The following is a 17,136-nucleotide window of genomic DNA, read 5'->3' on the forward strand; positions in this document are numbered from 1 at the left end:
TAATCAGTATGAAGCGAATTCATCTCCACTGAAATTCTCTTTTTTATGTGAGTGATGTTATTATGGATCCCAGAAACGGGTTTGTTTATCAATTCACATGGTAAATTTAATTTATTAGCAAATTCTGCTCTCATAAAATTTGACTGGGCCCCTGAATCAATCAGAATGCGGGCTTTAAAAATTTTATTGTTACTACCCACAACTCCTATGTTGGCAGTTGACAATAATATTATTTTTTCTGCTTTATCCAATGCAGAAAAATTCGATACTGAAACCTCGTTATCAGCATCCATATTGGAGGCCTCCCGCAGAGGTACCTCATTGTGTAGTAAGGTGTTGTGATTATCTTTGCCACAACGCCTGCAAGAAAAGGTTGCCTTGCAACTCTGTGCCTGGTGACCCACCTTTAAACATTTAAAACAAGCTTGGATTGATTTCGTAGCATCAATCCTCTCATGTAATTTTAATTTCAGAAATTTTTTACAATAATAAATATGGTGACCTTTCTCGTTACAATAAATGCAGTTGTTAGCCTTTACTGCTAAAAATACTGATGAATCTTTTTTGCAATTATTGTTGCCTAGTTGTGTTTTATGTAAGCTAGAAAATTTTTTCTCAGAAGCGTTCATCAGTTCCAATACTTGGGCTCTAGCAGATAAACATTTTAAGAATTCCTTTAACGTCGGTAATTCGTCTTGTAATATATATTGTTCCCAATTTTTTCGGGTAGCTGTGTCTAATTTATTTGATATTATATAAATAACCAATGGATCCCATTGATCTACCTTGACCCCGATATTTTGTAATGCCTTTAAACTAACGTTTGTTTCATCAATTAGATACCTCAATGCTACAGGCTCTTCTTGTTTCATGTCTTTTAATGAAAATAGAGCTTGGATGTGTTTATGAACGGTAGTTCTTAAATTTGCATAACGTTCATTTAATAATTCCCAAGCGGAAATGTAATTTAATTCAGAAATTTCTAGATTAGCAATTATCTTTAATGCGTTTCCCTTTAAAGTTGATTGCAAATAAAAGAATTTTTGTACGTTGCTTAAATTTCTATTGTTATGGACTAAAGTCTTGAAGGTTTCGACGAAATTAACCCAATTTTTCTGATCGCCATGAAATTCCCGTAATTGGAGGTTGGGTAGTTTAATTTCCACCTTACTTTGATCGACGGATTCGATCGCGCCTTTGGCCGTTGCCAAAACTGAGAAATATTGGTTTTCGAAAGCTTCTCGTTGACTATAATTTTCAATTTCGTCTGAATCCGGTAACATTTCAATTTTCTGTTGAACTGCTTCGAATTCATCTAACAATGATTTCACCCGCTCATATCTTAATTTAATTTCATTTACCGACAATGCATTTAAGGAATCCGCGAATCGGGTTAGTTTTCCTTTGATTACGCCGCGTTTGTTTATTAATGACTTCATATTTTCCATTTTTAATTATATTTTGTTAATATCGGTTGACAATTATTTTATTTTAGCAAACACCCGTTTGAAAGAATACCACGACAATCTTGACAATACTATTTGAGAACACTATTCAATAATATTATATTCTTATTTTCAAGTGGGTAGTGATTTTATTTATAATATTGACTCTATTTAAGATTAATCTCGTTTAAATTACATGAGACCTGAATAAACATAAAATGGATGATAGGAAGGAAAGCACTGAATACTTATCTCAGATTTGCGATGTGGTCCACTTTCCTTAATGATTTCCAGTTTCAATCAATTTTGTATCCTTTTGGCTGCTGGTTCTTTGTTTTTTTTACATACAATCTCCTGATCGTAATCCGGTTGAAGGATCAAATGTTAAAAATTGGGGATGATCCTTTTTGAATAAAAACTGGTTTTCTTGATACCACTTTACATTTATTTCAAACTATTGAAAACAGGTACAATATTTATAAGGAAACTGTGCGAATAACACTGCTACGATCGCTCTGACTTATGAGCTTGTTTATTATCGAGTTATTGTTGAGAAAAGAACGAAAAAACACATAATGCGAGCCTTTTTAAAGACTTCAAAAAAACCACCACATGTAAATAAAACATTTGTCATTGTGATATCTAGCAGTAAAAATGAAACCTGCTATACCGACCAAATTGACACTATTTTCTAAGCAAGGACTCACACCATTTTGGTTAAACGTAGTAACTTCAAATTTCTAGACTACAGATGTCGGTAGCCTGCAAAATTGAACAGTACCTACCTACTTCCAAAGTTATTGTACAACAGCATATTTTTAGGATTCCCAATTATCTTAAGGCCGTTCAAAGATGGTTTGAAAGGGAGATATGTAAATACAAAAGTTAGAGGGAGCGCGATAATATAAAAATACGATAATAATTAAGCGAAAATATTTAATAAAACACGACTATTATCTTCAAAAATAACTTTTTTTTTGGAACTTGAACAAGAACGAGAAACTTGTTATAAATCGGTAGAAGGTGGGTATGCGAGTATATTAAATAATGTTCATGTAAATCAAGCAGCGTTTTTATTATGTTTGGAGGAATTGTGTACAAAAAAAATAACACCATTTACGGGAATTAATGATGAGAAAATAATGCATTTAAAATTATAGCTATTTCGTGTGGCGGAATAGTAAATAATTACCTTACCTTTGTACCATAACTTTTAACTAAATCTAACATGTAAATACGTGTTCTTGTATGTTTGAAATTATTCAAATTTTATTGATGAACATAATACATCAAATATGTAATGGCGAAAACCAAAACTCCGCGTAATACAGCAAGTTATGAGACGCCTCCAAGTGCGAAACTCCAGCACAATTATTAGTTTTATCTCAATTCAAAATTGCCACAAATATAAGATGGTGGTGTATATAATGAATAATTAAATGAGTTACTGCTTACGATGTAATACACGTACAACAAATTTTATTGGCCCCGTATATCACTCAGTCCCTATCCTATGAAACACATTTACTTCTGTACTAGGGAAATAATTTTGTTTGGGAATACCATCACTGCTTACAACGTTTCCTAGAAACATTTCCCTTTGATCTCGAAGGATCAATTTTTGTTGTTGTTTATGAAACTCTTTTTGTTAAATCTAATCTATATCATTCTAGATCAATGCATGCTCATTCGCTGTTCATAATAATCGTCGAAAATAATGTAAGTGATCGTGACTGCCCTACCGAACTGGGAATTTGTGCCCGTGCCTTCCGTCATCCGCCCGTTCTTCTAATCGCCTGGTACTCCTGGGCACGTTTCACCATGTTAAATATTTATAATATGTACATGCAAAGTCAACCTTCCCCGTAAGGATAGGCAGATGTGATTATTCAACATAATAAATATCTTGATGTGATATATAGTTGTAAAGATATTTTGTTGAGTTCATCAAACTCAACAATAACAACACGAACACATATACTAAATGATATAACACGATAAATGCATGGTGTCCCGAAACAAATGGTAGGTACAAGCGTGAAAACTAGTGAATCTATATCTGTAAACCCGTCTTCTAAATGCTTAGATCGATAACTCAATAGCTCATGATAGATTAATATCTAACGTAATCATTGCGAGCTAAAAACAACTGTGATGGCCTAGAAATTCCAGACGAAACGAGCTAAGTAAATTCTATGACGCCAGAACTCACCCTTCAAAAGTCCTTGCCGCTTCAGATAAAGACGAACAGATTTCTGCATTACAGTTGAAAATATGGTGAATCTCTGTTAGGTGTCGCAGACAGAGTTGACACAAACATAGTACTCACACAGATGCATAGCTTGTATACATCACGTTTAAAAGTTGTTATTCTACTCCAGAAAAGAAAATTGTAGTGAAAATAAAAAAGTAATTTTTCTAACCTTATATTTTTGAATATTCAAATTCGTATTATACTGGTTGTCCCTTTTTCGCTAAAAACCATAAGTAGGCAAAAGAAGCACGAATAATGTTTCTCAGTGATTTTTCCCAAGGACATCAAAGTTTATCCATACGCACCAATACACATTGTTTGGGTCAACTCTAATTGATCTATAATTGAAGATCGTAATTTGAAGAGACCAAATTATCTCACCCATTCATGCGCTGTCGGGTATCGCAAATTATCTTCACAATAAATACTTCATCATCGAATGATGCTGATTGAACGGGCGCACAATAGTCCTTTGTTTCCCAGTGGGTAGGTACTTACTCGTATACTGGGACTGGGTACCAGAAGGGCCGCCGCAAGGGATATCGCCGCCTGTTTGCGAAAACGAAGATGCCAACCTTTTATTTTTTATCCTCACATTTAATATTCATAATTTTATCGATCTGTTGTAATTCAATTATTTATAATTTTTTGCGTTTCCGTACTTTTATACTGCTAGAATAGATTATGACATGCATCTGTTTCTGTTATAATAAATATTTGTATAATTTGTATAGTGCCGTTTTTGTGCAAAATCACCTTAAGGGCGCTGTTCAAATATATAACACATTTCTACAATGATCTATGTTATTACTAACTATATATGGAGATAATATACAGTACCATACTTACCTGGTAGGTCACTTGAGATTAATTTAATTAGATTCGGTTCGCATGCACAGGACAAAATTGGACACTCCGGTATTTATTTATATAATATAAGGAAACGAATAGCAAATTTTATGCTGGGCGGTACTACAGTACAAGGTTTTGACCAGAATTCACTTTCCCAAATGTGATTCATCCCTCGATATAAGACTTAGGATTGTATAACAAATATGGTTTTTTTTATTAAAGTACCTACTTTCAGATTTCAGATGAGATTTTGCTTTTGATTTATTAAATAAGGTAAAATTAGAAAAAAATCTTTTTTGGTCGTGAGTTCTACTATTCACAGAACTACCTAAAATTCGGCCTATACCAAAACTCGGTCTATACCAATTACAGATCATGCCATTGTGCGGTGTAAAGCGGGCTTCGTAGTTCAAAAATATTTTTTTTAATGTGAAACGTACAAGAGTCCTAAATGCTCCCAACCGTCTGGAGCCAGTCAGATTATGGCATCCCCAATTGGGGTATCTTGTGACGCTAAAGGTAGTGGAGAGCAGTGGCGGCTCGTGACTTTTGGGTTACTAAAGTGCTAATATTACAAAAAATGGCATTATTGATGTTGTTGTAGCTGAAAAAGATTTTTTATTTTTTTTTTTAAATTGATTTTTTGTATGAAGATTTTCAGGAATTCCGTGCGGCGCACGGCTATACTGAAATTTCCTGAAAATCTTCATACAAAAAATCGATTTTCGAAAAAAAAATAAAAATCGTTTTCAGCTATAAAAACTTCAGAAATGTCATTTTTATAAATATAAGCACTCTAGTACACCCAAAAGTCACGAGCCGCCACTGGACTGGAGAGGGGAAGGAGATGGGGAAGATCAGGTAGTTTACTTATATCAAGCTTATTATTTCAGACATATTATTAAGACACTTTGAAAATTTAGGCGTATTTTTTAGATATTTAATTTGGGCGGCGGGTACGGGTACCTAACGGTAATTCAACTATAATCAATGTCATAGGTCTTGCTCTCTCCATCACCTCTGCCATAGGTCACCCCCAAGTGGTTCGCTTCGTTTGGTGACTTGGCAGGTGTACCCGGGTTCATGGAGTAAGGTTTATTCGGGTCTTGGCGACAGATGCGTCTGCCTACCAACTGCGCGGCAAGCCGGATGAGGAGAGATTAGTTGAGGGAGACCCTGTGACCTCTCCAGCAGGACTCTCAGAACATAGTATTTCACCGCAGTGTGAGGGATGGATTTATACATCCGTCTCTTCTGTACACACTGACCCAACCCTCATACCCTTTACCTTCACAGACTTCCCCTTTCTTTCCTAAAAAAATCCTCTACGCAGCATTCCCAAAGATGACATAGGCCCTGAGGAGAATTATTTTCTTCAGAGCCTTCTACATAAAGTTAATGTAAAAAAAAAAATCCGTTCCATTTGCGTTTTATGGATGTGGCTTTGGCCGCTCATAAAATCGGCCGCCCATGTGCACTGCGTACATTAAACTTAATGCGTGTGGCGCCTCTGTGTACTAGATAGGTACTTGCTATCTCTTATGCTAGGTCACAATAACCTAAGCACTATTATATACAGTCGCTGCGTGATATCATCAGAGCCTAATTGCCAGTGACTGAGAGGAAATAATGACCACCTATGTATATTACCTATGTAGGCACTGGTCATTGGCCACCTAAATAACTTCGTAATAATATGCTTATTTTTACGACCGTCTTCAAATTACCCAAAATCACAATACCTTTAAATATAGGATCGCCACAATTCGGTCTATACCTAAATTCGGTCTACACCAAATTCCATAAATACCAAAATTCGGTCTATACCAAATTCCTTCTATGCCAAAATTCGGTCTATACCAATATTCGGCCTATACCAAATTCCTTATATGCCAAAATTCGGCCTATACTAAATTCCTTCTATGCTAAAATTCAGTCTATACCAAAATTCGGTCTATACCAAAATTCGGTCTATACCAAAAATTCGGCCTATACCAAATTCCAACTATACCAAAATTCGGTCTATACCAAATTTCAGCCTATACCGAAACTCGGTCTATACCTACCAATTACAGATCATGCCATTGTGCGGTCTAAAGCGGGCCTCGTAGTTTAAAAAAAATGTGAAACGCACAAGAGTCCCAAGTGCTCCCCACCGTCTGGAGCCAAAGAGACTATGGCATCCTCATTCGGGGTATGTTGTGAGGCTGAAGGTAGTGGGGAGGGGAAGGAGATGGGGAAGATGAAGGTAGGGAAGTACGTGGATATTCAAATCTGGTCGCCAGCCATTTCAAGCAACGTTACAATTCTGAATGGTGGTCTTACACCAGGGCAATACTAAGAGTATCTTCAACTCTGGAACGTGCCGCAAATATACTTTTATTAATTATTCAAATAAAATTTACTTGCGCACGCCGGGATTTGAACCCGCGACCCCTGGCCTGCTAGTCGAAAGCCTTACTCCTCGATCACGGAGTAAGGCGGTTGGCCGTTGGATGATGCTGAATAGTAATAACATGGCATTTATATAGCGCAATTTAGTGTCATTTCACTTCAAGTGCGCTTAGCTAGGGATAAAATCACGGGATTTTAAAATCGTAGACTTTGTTACGCTGAAAGTTTGCACCCTTCTTATGGTAAAAAGACATCAAATTTACAGATAAAAAATTAATAATTGCCAAGGCAGAGAATCAAACCCCAAGCAACTGCTTGGAAGGCGACTATGCTGATAATTACACAACAAACTATTTTAAGAATTGCGTAATAAATTCATTATTATCATATCTAATGAAAATACAAGAATTATAATAGCGCAGACCCATGAAAAATCGCTGAATATTCTGATTCTTGACAAATCAATTCCAATTTTGAAAATGACACTTAAATTTTAAGCTAATTTGATTTCATTGATCCAGAGTTCGCACAGACAAACAAAATGAGTATTTTCGATGACGATGAAATATGAAATGAAGATACAAACTGGTGTTTAATTTTCCCCATGCCCTTAAAACTTTTCCATATCACAAACACTTCAGCAATAAACTATCGGAAAAGCACGGAACATTAACTTTTAGTGGGTACCTTGGTTCAACCTTCAGTCATATAACTTAACAACCTTTAACATTTGCTCGCCTAACTTTAATACGCCATTATAATAATAAATGTGATACATCGTGTCTATCCCTTCCAGCCCTGTCATTTCCTTCCTAACCTTGTATATTATACTATACCTTTGGCTTCCTAAGAGACCAAGAAAAATAAAAGAAAATTAACCCCTTAGAAGGTGTCTTTTTGAAAACAACTGCACGATTGTGAGTTTCGGGGCTCCGTAGAAAACGTCCAAACATAAAAAGATGGTTTAAAAGGGATATATCGTCGCAGGAAAGGCAAAAGGGCGTAAGCGACAATTTAGTCAAAAATTATAGAACATACAGTTTTGATTAGACAAAAATTCCAATCAAAACGGTATAATTATCTCACGTTCGACTAAATTATCGCTTACGCCCTTTTGCCTTTGTGGCGTCGTATGTACATTCGAATGTTAGAGAAAGCGCGCTAGTATAAAAAAAACTATTACAGTTAATAGGCGTAATGCTGCGTTCAGACTCAATTTTATAGAACGTAAGTTTAAGTCGATTCAACGTTGGTTATAAGTTATAATTTATAGAATCGATCAGTTGTGATCCCGGCTTAAGTGGAAATAATTTTAATAAAAGCACGACTTATTCAAAATGGAGAAAAAACCTCTCTACAATAATTGTCTCATTTCAAGAAACATTGAATTTTTCATACCAGATGGGTTTTATTTTTATTTTTGGAGCATAGGTGCTTTGTGATTTTTTTTCTCAATGTTTTTCTTTCATATAATTATTTGTTCAAATCGACAAATATTTACAGCCGTGGTGAAAATTTTATTCAATTGATAAACGACCGTGTATGTGAAAACATTACTAATGTAGAAACCAACATAGTTCGTGGAAAGATACATACATTGTTTACACAACCAAAGAGGGTTGTTTATTTGTTCTATAAACTTGATATTTCTCATCGAATTTCGGAATATTTTATTTTAAATGTGAAATATACTTGTTATTTCTGAAGATTTCATAAAAACAAATACCATTTTAAGAAACTAGATAAAATTACCTTTTAGATTTTCGTATTTGAAATATGTTTATAAATTGGATTATTATAATTTACGCATACCCAATTTCTACCGATTTATAACACGTTTCTCGTTAACTCTTTAAGTTATTAAGTTCCAAAAAATAAGTTATTTTTGAAGATAACATCTACACATTAATTATATGAAATTCCCTCGATAGAAAAAAATCACAAACTAAGGTCTGAAAATCATTAAAAACACATTTTTTCCGTTATTTAATATGCTATAGGCATGAAAAAATTCATAGTGTATCTTTAAATGTAACTAAAGCACTTGTCGAGTAATTTTTGCTCTATTCAATAGAGTCGTATTTTTTTTTATAAATTCACGATTTTCGCTTAATTATTATAATTTTTTTATATTATAATCCCTCTAACAGTCGTATTTACACATCTCCCTTTCACACCATCTTTGAACGCTTATTACGGGGCCTTAAAGTGATGGAGCAAATAGTATTGTTGTATTTTCCAGGAATGTAATCTACGAAAAAGTATTGTTCTCTTTTTTCTCTACGCAAACTGATGCCGATGGCGGGGGTTTGGACCTCCTAAACCCACCCCCTCTTATATACGCCCTTCGGTTAACATTCTCACCAGACTTGCTCCATGGTTATTTTTTGTACCCCTAATGACAATCTTGCGCTTTTTTACTTCAACATTTCTCCCACTTAGCGGCTATTCTTTTTGAAATATGTACCAGTCTTCGCATTTCACTCGCTTTCCCATCATTCTGGGCAAATTAGAGGAATCCTTTCTTCGTCTCTTATTAATTGGCCAATTTGGCCAAATTACCCGGTAGGCTAAATACTAACTACCTACTCTTTTTTTCCCAGCGCTTCTTTTTATCTTAAGTCCCGCAATTAGTTATATACAATAATGCCACCTACTATGGCATTGTATATTGAGTGTGGCAGTGTTGTACAACCATAAACAGTAAATAGGCACTCTCAATATTGCCCTGTATTTTAACCCTTTCGTTCCGTACGTATATTTGAAAGTAGGTACATAGATTTAACTCTCCGTCTAGAGCGAATAAATTTGGCGGTTTTTATTTTCCAATTGCTGGCATTTCTGCTATTATTTTTCATTGGATTTTAGCTACTTGTTCTGGAAGTAACCATGTTTACATTTTGAAAGTAAATTTGTGTGTTTTATTTCGAATTCCACACAACCTTTTAGCAGTGACCGAATAAAGTAGCAATATGACAATTCAACACGTCTTAAAAAAGTTATATGAGGTCATGAAAAGTGATGAAACAAAAACTAGATTAAATAGGTTATGTAGGTTAGGTTTATATGTTAGTTTTTTCATCGCTTTTAATCACTTTATTTCACTTTTTGAAGGTATGTTGAATTGTCATTGTGTTGAGTTATCATGGAAGCCCTTTTAGCAGCAGATATAGAGTATTACCTACTCTCAGTATCGCCCTGGATTTGAAGAAATTTCACTTTTAAACAAGCCGTTGTATAAATAAAAAAAAAGTAATGCTGCGTATACACTTGCGAGCCGAAGCGCGAGCCGAACTACGAATCATTGGGTTAGTTCGTTCCTTTCCCATGATTTGTGGTTCAGCTCGCAAGTGTATAAGGAAATTGTATAAATATCTGGAAATTGGCGATTTGCAAACAGACCCAGAATGGTATACACTTTCAGTATCGCCCCGGTGAAAGAAAATTATTCAAAGTCGAAACTTTGCTTCAAATGACTTCAGCCATATTTGGCGACCAGATCTCAATAGCCCGGTACTTCGTTACCTTCTCCTTCCTCTCCCTGCTCTCTCCAGCCTCGAAAAATACCCTAATTGAGGATTCCATAATCCCACTATATTATCTATTATTATCGCATAGTATATATTTTTTAAATTAGGCTACGGTTTTGAATCACTGTGCTATAATACTAACTTCTATCGATAAAATCGTTTCTTATAGCTATTATCCAAATTTAAAGACGTTGAATCGTTTTAGGACAATAAAAATAATTATTGCCTAGTTTAGGTAGCACTTTGTGTCCCTCCCCCTTTGAGAGACTCCAGACATTTCGTGTGCAATGAAATTGGAGAAGCAGCTAAATAATTGTATCCCCGTGAAGTAGAAAACGGTAATTCTTAAGTCTGGTGCTATGTGATAACGTTTTATTGGAAGACCCTTTTCTGGATTTGCTTTTCCAGAAAAGCGGGTCAGACATAATAATATTGCCTACTCGAAATATTATTCACAAGAGATGGAAAGGTCGATAAAGACATTGAGAGAAGGGGAAAATATACAATCTGAACGCGTGTTGCCTACTCTATACTGATGATGCGGTACTTATTTCTAACAGGGGCCATGGGCTACAACCGCAGTAAACTGTTCATTAGCACTACCCGTCGAATAACGTAGCCTAGTATTTGCGGGCGAGCACGATTTCACGGGGCGAACAACAACGAACATTTCTGTATTAAAATTCTAACATTTTGAAATAGCCAATAATATTTTTCAAATAATCTAGCTCCTTTTTTATGCAAAACTCATCAACGAAAAATGAAGAATGAATACCTCAGAAATTTTCTAGCAGTAACCTCCTCCCCCACAGGAAACTAAAATAATTTCTCTGGCCACCCCCCTCCTCCCAGGACACAAGGGTTTTTTCTCTTCAACTTAGATTATACAAGATTTTGGTGTTAGCTCTTTTTTAGCTCCTTTTCGGGTGATGTCTAGCTTTATTTTAAAAATCGAGTTGGCAACACTGTCCATGATGATCTACTGGCTTTCGTGTCTAGAATGAACAAAGTATATATGCAGAATTAGTGAGAATGCATGCAAGTAAGTCCACAGTAATGGTGTTTGAAAGAGAGAGTGCGAAAACAATGTGCAATATAGTTATGAATGATGAATTAACTTGAAGCAGGTGGATGAGGTTGTGTATTATTTGGAGGCGATACGGAAATGTTATTAACCACTTGGATATTTCGGGATATATTCTTGGACACAATAAACAGCCGTAGAGTATTTTTGAGAGGGCAAAATCCCAGCCACATGTCTTTCAAAAGTTAAACTATCTCATTTTGTATTACAGTGAGAAATATGATTTAAACAGTGTTAAAAAGAAAGAATACTGCACTTTCAATTTAAGGCAATAAGGTTAAGAAAGGAATGGTTTAGACATGTAGACCGGATGAATAAAGAAAGGAGTGGAAGAATAATAAATGACGGTAAAGTGAATGGTAGAAAAAGTCTGAGACGCTCGAGAAGGATATGTCATGGTCAAGTAAATCAAATACTTTGGACAAGTTATATCAAGAGTCAGAAAAACAGAAGTGTGTATGTATGTGAGTGAAGCAGAAGTTGTTAGGCGGTAGTCGGTTGTTAGGTGGATACGGCATGATGGTTAATTAGGAGTATTTTTGGAATTTGTTAGTTTGGTCACATACTCGTGGGTATTTTATATGGGATCAGACAATAAGTGATGGGCAATTCGTATCCACACAAAGCCCCTGTTGTTTCTGATCGTGATTTATTATTATTTGAGTAAATATTTTCTTCCGTTGTTCACTCTTCATATCTATAATGTATAAGCGTAGATGTAGTTTGTAGGTGACAGATAACGAATCCGATAGACAAGTCATTGGAAATTGGTACGAATAAGTTCTGTCGACGAAAGTACCAGCTTGTTTTGATGGCTTTGGGTCGATCCAATGTAAAAAGATAGATGGCCCTATTCATTATTGAAAGTGAAAAGCTCCCTTATTTTTATAGCCTGCTGCTAGTGCTTAGTTACTAACACTCTTATATATATGGAAATACAGGGTGACAGACTGTTACCAGCGATTCCTGCTCTTATTTGTACAAAATGTAGAAAATATATATTGAGAAAATTACATTTACATCAGTCTTGCATTCTTTCCGTATCTCCTATATCAGGGGAAGTAAAGGTGGTCTCAAACCAGGGCGATACTGAGACTATCACCCAGAGCGGAAGATGCTCTCAGTATCACCCGGGTGTAAGACCACTATTCAGAATTGAAATGTTGCTTAAAATGACTTTTAAAAAATTCTCGATTTTTTTTACTTAAAGCCTTGGGCACACACATTCGCCCACTCACGGTAATAACACACTGGACCCACGTACGCAACGTATGCATTACGCACACTACGTCCCAGGCTGTCGTGCCCACTTGTCCTATGCATGCAACGCAATTTTATTGGTATTACTATATTCAATGGATTTTACACTATAAATCACTCCGTAATATCTTACTAAATCTATTAGTTATTTATCTCCCATTTTAACAACACAACGAGCAATAAATGTCAGTAAACGCCAAACGCCATACTAACATAATCTTATATCAAATCAACTCATTGGAAGGCCTTCCACCAACGCCATCTTTCTTTCACAAGTCCCATGCCGATCTGGACAACGCAGATCGGGGTTGCGTGTGAAGCGTAGGATTGCGTAGGACAAGTGTGTTCCTGAAACATCTACGTTCATATACAGGGTGTCCGGAAACTCGTAGTACAAGCGGGAAACTGGTGAATCTACATCACATTTGGAGTCGATTTTGTAGTATATTTTTTTTTGATTTGAGCTTTCGTTATCGAGTAAATCGAGTTAGAAGTTGATTTTTTTTTATTTTTTTTATTTTTTTTTAATAAAATTCTTATAAATTATTACTGAATATCAAAGTACCCAACTAATTAAAACTATTTGAAAGTAAAACAAATGAAGAAACTCGGATTTGAAGCATTATTTTGAAATCACCCTTCATTTAACCCGGTGTAATCATAAAATATTTCTGCTCTGCAGGGTTAAAACATCTGTTGTTCAACCCTAAACACCAGAAAAAACTTTAACCCTAAAATAGCCGAAAAATATTTTTTTTTGGTTTTTTTTTTTTTTTGTGAAAATGCTCAAAAAAAAAAATTTTATGTTTTTTTGAGTTCCCCATGTGGTGTAGATTCTCCAGTTTCCCGCTTGTACTACGAGTTTCCGGACACCATGTATAATGTATGCATTGTAATTTGTCCAGATAACTTAATGCGTTGTGTAGATTGCGTACGTGGGCCCGGTGTGTCCTTTCCTTCATTCTTGTATCACCTATCTCACTCTTTCCAACTCACATACACTACATTTAGTAATATGATTATTTTATTTTGCAGACCTATGGGCTAGGACGCTGCTCCTCCGCGCCGCCTGGCGACCGCTCATCCGCTACTGCCGCCGCCACTGCCCGCCCTTCGCGCACTGCGCACGCTACCCTCACCGCCGGTGGCCTGCCGCTTGCTGCGGGAGGGCGGCGCGCCGCTGTGCCGCGCTTCCACTTCCCGCGCGGACGCCCGCCGCCGCAGTCGGGCATCGACCAGGCTGTGCATAAAGTGCAGTCTGCGTTCAACACCTTCCCCAATAGCCAGGTGAGAAATCTAACACTGTCGTTCTAATGTAGCCACTGCTGACCACAGACAAAACAATCAAAGTAAAGACATTCGTGGCTCTTGACTTGGGTGGACCACATATTTTCGCCTCATTCACTAGGAGAAAACCGACACTAATACACAGGGCATTCCACGTAGCCACTGCTGGCCGCAGACAAAAACAAGCTTACAATAATTGAACGACGGATTCAACAGCTAGGAAACAAATACTACGTTGTTGTTGATATATTTAGTACATCAATTTCAATATATAAGCATACCCTATTGAAGTTTTTTTCATCAAGTAGTGGAATATTTTAATAAAGGTATTTAATTTGACTAACACATAATAATTTTTTCAACTGAAACAGAACAAAAATATTTTGGATTTTTTATGTTTTGTGCCTGCATGCTGTGTAGATCAAGTTCAGTGATATTTTGACTTTATATTTATTTTTCTGCAATTGTTTTAAATAGTCGTTTCCTGCACTATTTTCGTGTATAATTTCGTAAATATTTTTCATATAAATGTATGTAAAAGCCGTGAAATAAATAAATAAACTAACACCACTAACGGAAAACGTCTGAGGAAAAGTACTCTCGACGTCTCAACTAGCCACATCTCTTCATCCTTTTTATGGATATATATCGGTTTCTCACAGGTCTCAAGCTGCGTATAACCAAATAATATTACATATTATATTAGATTATATCTTCTTTTTTCCGATGCAATAGCAGAATAGCACTTTGGTACAGACCGAAGCTGGACTATGTGAAAATTTCATTCCATAAATCCCGGCGTCCCACAGGGATCGCTTCTGTCTCCTTCTTTGTTTTTGTTGTACATGAATGACCTTTAGCTGTGTACATCAATACATTGCCACGCAGATGACAGTACAGTTCACGATAGCGAATTGATTTTATCTGACAAGCCCCCAAAGGGCATAGAAACCCCAATTTTTTTAGTAGGTATATGGTTACCAAACACAACTAAAGTAATTTAAATCAATGTTTAAATTCGTACTAACTGTCTTTCATCGGGTTTCATTCTAGTGAAATGTTTATGTGTCCCCTATATACTCAAAAACTACTGTACCGATTTCACTGAAAATTTAAAAGTTTTTTTCTTATTAGTACCAGTAGTGTTTAGAGATTGGTTTTAATGGTAGAAAAAGACGGATACCCCCGAGAAAGACTTTGCAAAAAGTTTATTTGATTTTATATGTAACTTAAATATTTTTGAAACACTCCGGTGAATTTTCGAAGATAGAATAAACTTGAATTGAAATGCAACATTTCGACATGGGGGATATTTAAATCTTAAAATTCAATAGTTTCGTAGTATTCACTTTGTGCGCCATGTCACTCGATTACGGTAGCAAAAAGAAAAAAAAAACAAAATTTGATCAGGGAGTGGGAAAGGGAAGGATGTGGGAACAGGATAGTGGAGAATTATCAGGCTATTCAGATCTGAGCACCAAGCACGGCTAAAGCCGTTTCGAGCAACGTTTCGATTCCGAATAGTTAACTTTCACTGGAGCGATACTGAGAGTATGTTACGAAACCTGCGGTCATTCCAACGAGTTGTCAAGTTATCTGCAAAAATGTTCTCATTTTCGTAAATTCTTGAAGCCATTTTTTTCAAATGATTTAATAGTAATCTATGTGATAGTAAATAACTATGTGATAGTTAACAGGGAGATGGCCATAATAACTATGTGGTAGTTAACAGGGAGATAATCAGTGATAGTCATGGCCAAGCGGGCGTTCCATGTTCCTTTAGAAAGTACCCAGAGGCAGAACCTAGAAGAAGTTAACTGAGTGAATGGAAGAGGGACGTGAAGACCAAGGATCGAATGCGAATGGCAAGACCAAGCTTGGGGTGTAAATGTCCTCGTTTGTACCATATTGTAGACAAAACCCGAATTCTAAAACTACAAACACTCAATCTCGTGCACCAGTCAGCTGTGGCCAAATGCGCCCATTATGACCAAAATATATTTATATTGAGATTCCCGTTACTCACGTACAGATAATAATTAATTAATATTCATCACAGCAGACATTGTCAGCCCACGTACTTTTTCATACGGGTCTCTCGTGTGCCTTGCGTTTTGTATTTTTGATTGCTATCGAAATGCTATTTATTACACTTTTCATTTTGTATTTATATATTTTTTTATTATAATTAGTGGGTTAAATTTTCGAAAGACGATAACGTTGGGTATTTTAAGACAACACAATGAACACCTCGATAAAAAGTATTTATAATAAAAGTTCCGAAACAATGAAAATATAATAAAGTCCAATACAGATTAAGATAACTTAGAGTGATTAATTAGAACTACGCAAAAAAAGTTTAATTGCCATCATCCAAATTCAGCTATAGAACGAATTAATTTACCTAGAAAATTAGGAGGTAGAGGTATAGTCAAAATAACTTCTTCGAAACATAATCAGGTAGAAATGCTAAGAACTTTTTTTCCATAGGAAAGCTAATAGCTTAGAATTTCATAATATAATTTGCAAGGCAGATAGAAACATTGCACCTTTAAATTTATACGACGAGAGTGCCAACATTTTTATAAATCCCAACCAGGAATTATTAGATTCCTGGTCAAACAAAATTTTACACGCAAAACACTTCAATTATCTCAACAAAACGTATGTTGACAAATTTTCGTCAAACAAATGGTTGAGTATTGGAGAGTTAAGCGCAGAAATAGAAGGATTTATCCTTGCCATTCAGGATAGAGTCATTAATACTAAAAATTATAGGAAGCATATAATCAAAGATACAAATCAAATTGATGATTTATAAAGAAAATGTTTCGCTTTTCCGGAAACGATAGAACATATTATATCGGGATGTTTTATATTATTAGTTTTAAAAATAATATACCATATTATGAATATGAACCAAATTCATTTTTAGAAAATGAATATTATAAAATATATTATGATAAAACTATAATAACAGACCGAACGATTAGTCATAACTGACCGGATATAGTTTTAAATGACAAATAT

At 35.6% G+C, this 17,136-nt stretch overlaps 1 protein-coding gene across 4 annotated transcripts in view; it reads left to right on the forward strand.

Annotated features, from left to right (window-relative positions):
• Positions 1 to 17,136, forward strand: part of LOC149411248 (uncharacterized) — a 309,091-nt gene that overhangs the window by 261,890 nt on the left and 30,065 nt on the right. For all 4 annotated transcript variants that reach the window (XM_089647484.1, XM_089647486.1, XM_089647488.1 and 1 more), the window contains exon 2: positions 13,855 to 14,106. In XM_089647484.1, the coding sequence (XP_089503610.1) occupies positions 13,855 to 14,106 (252 nt within the window). The remainder of the gene's footprint in view (positions 1 to 13,854; positions 14,107 to 17,136) is intronic.

The sequence above is a fragment of the Hesperophylax consimilis genome, chromosome 26 (assembly GCF_061612785.1).
Source record: "Hesperophylax consimilis isolate HC1 chromosome 26, BYU_Hcon_1.0, whole genome shotgun sequence".
Classification (NCBI taxonomy): Eukaryota; Metazoa; Arthropoda; class Insecta; order Trichoptera; family Limnephilidae; genus Hesperophylax; species Hesperophylax consimilis.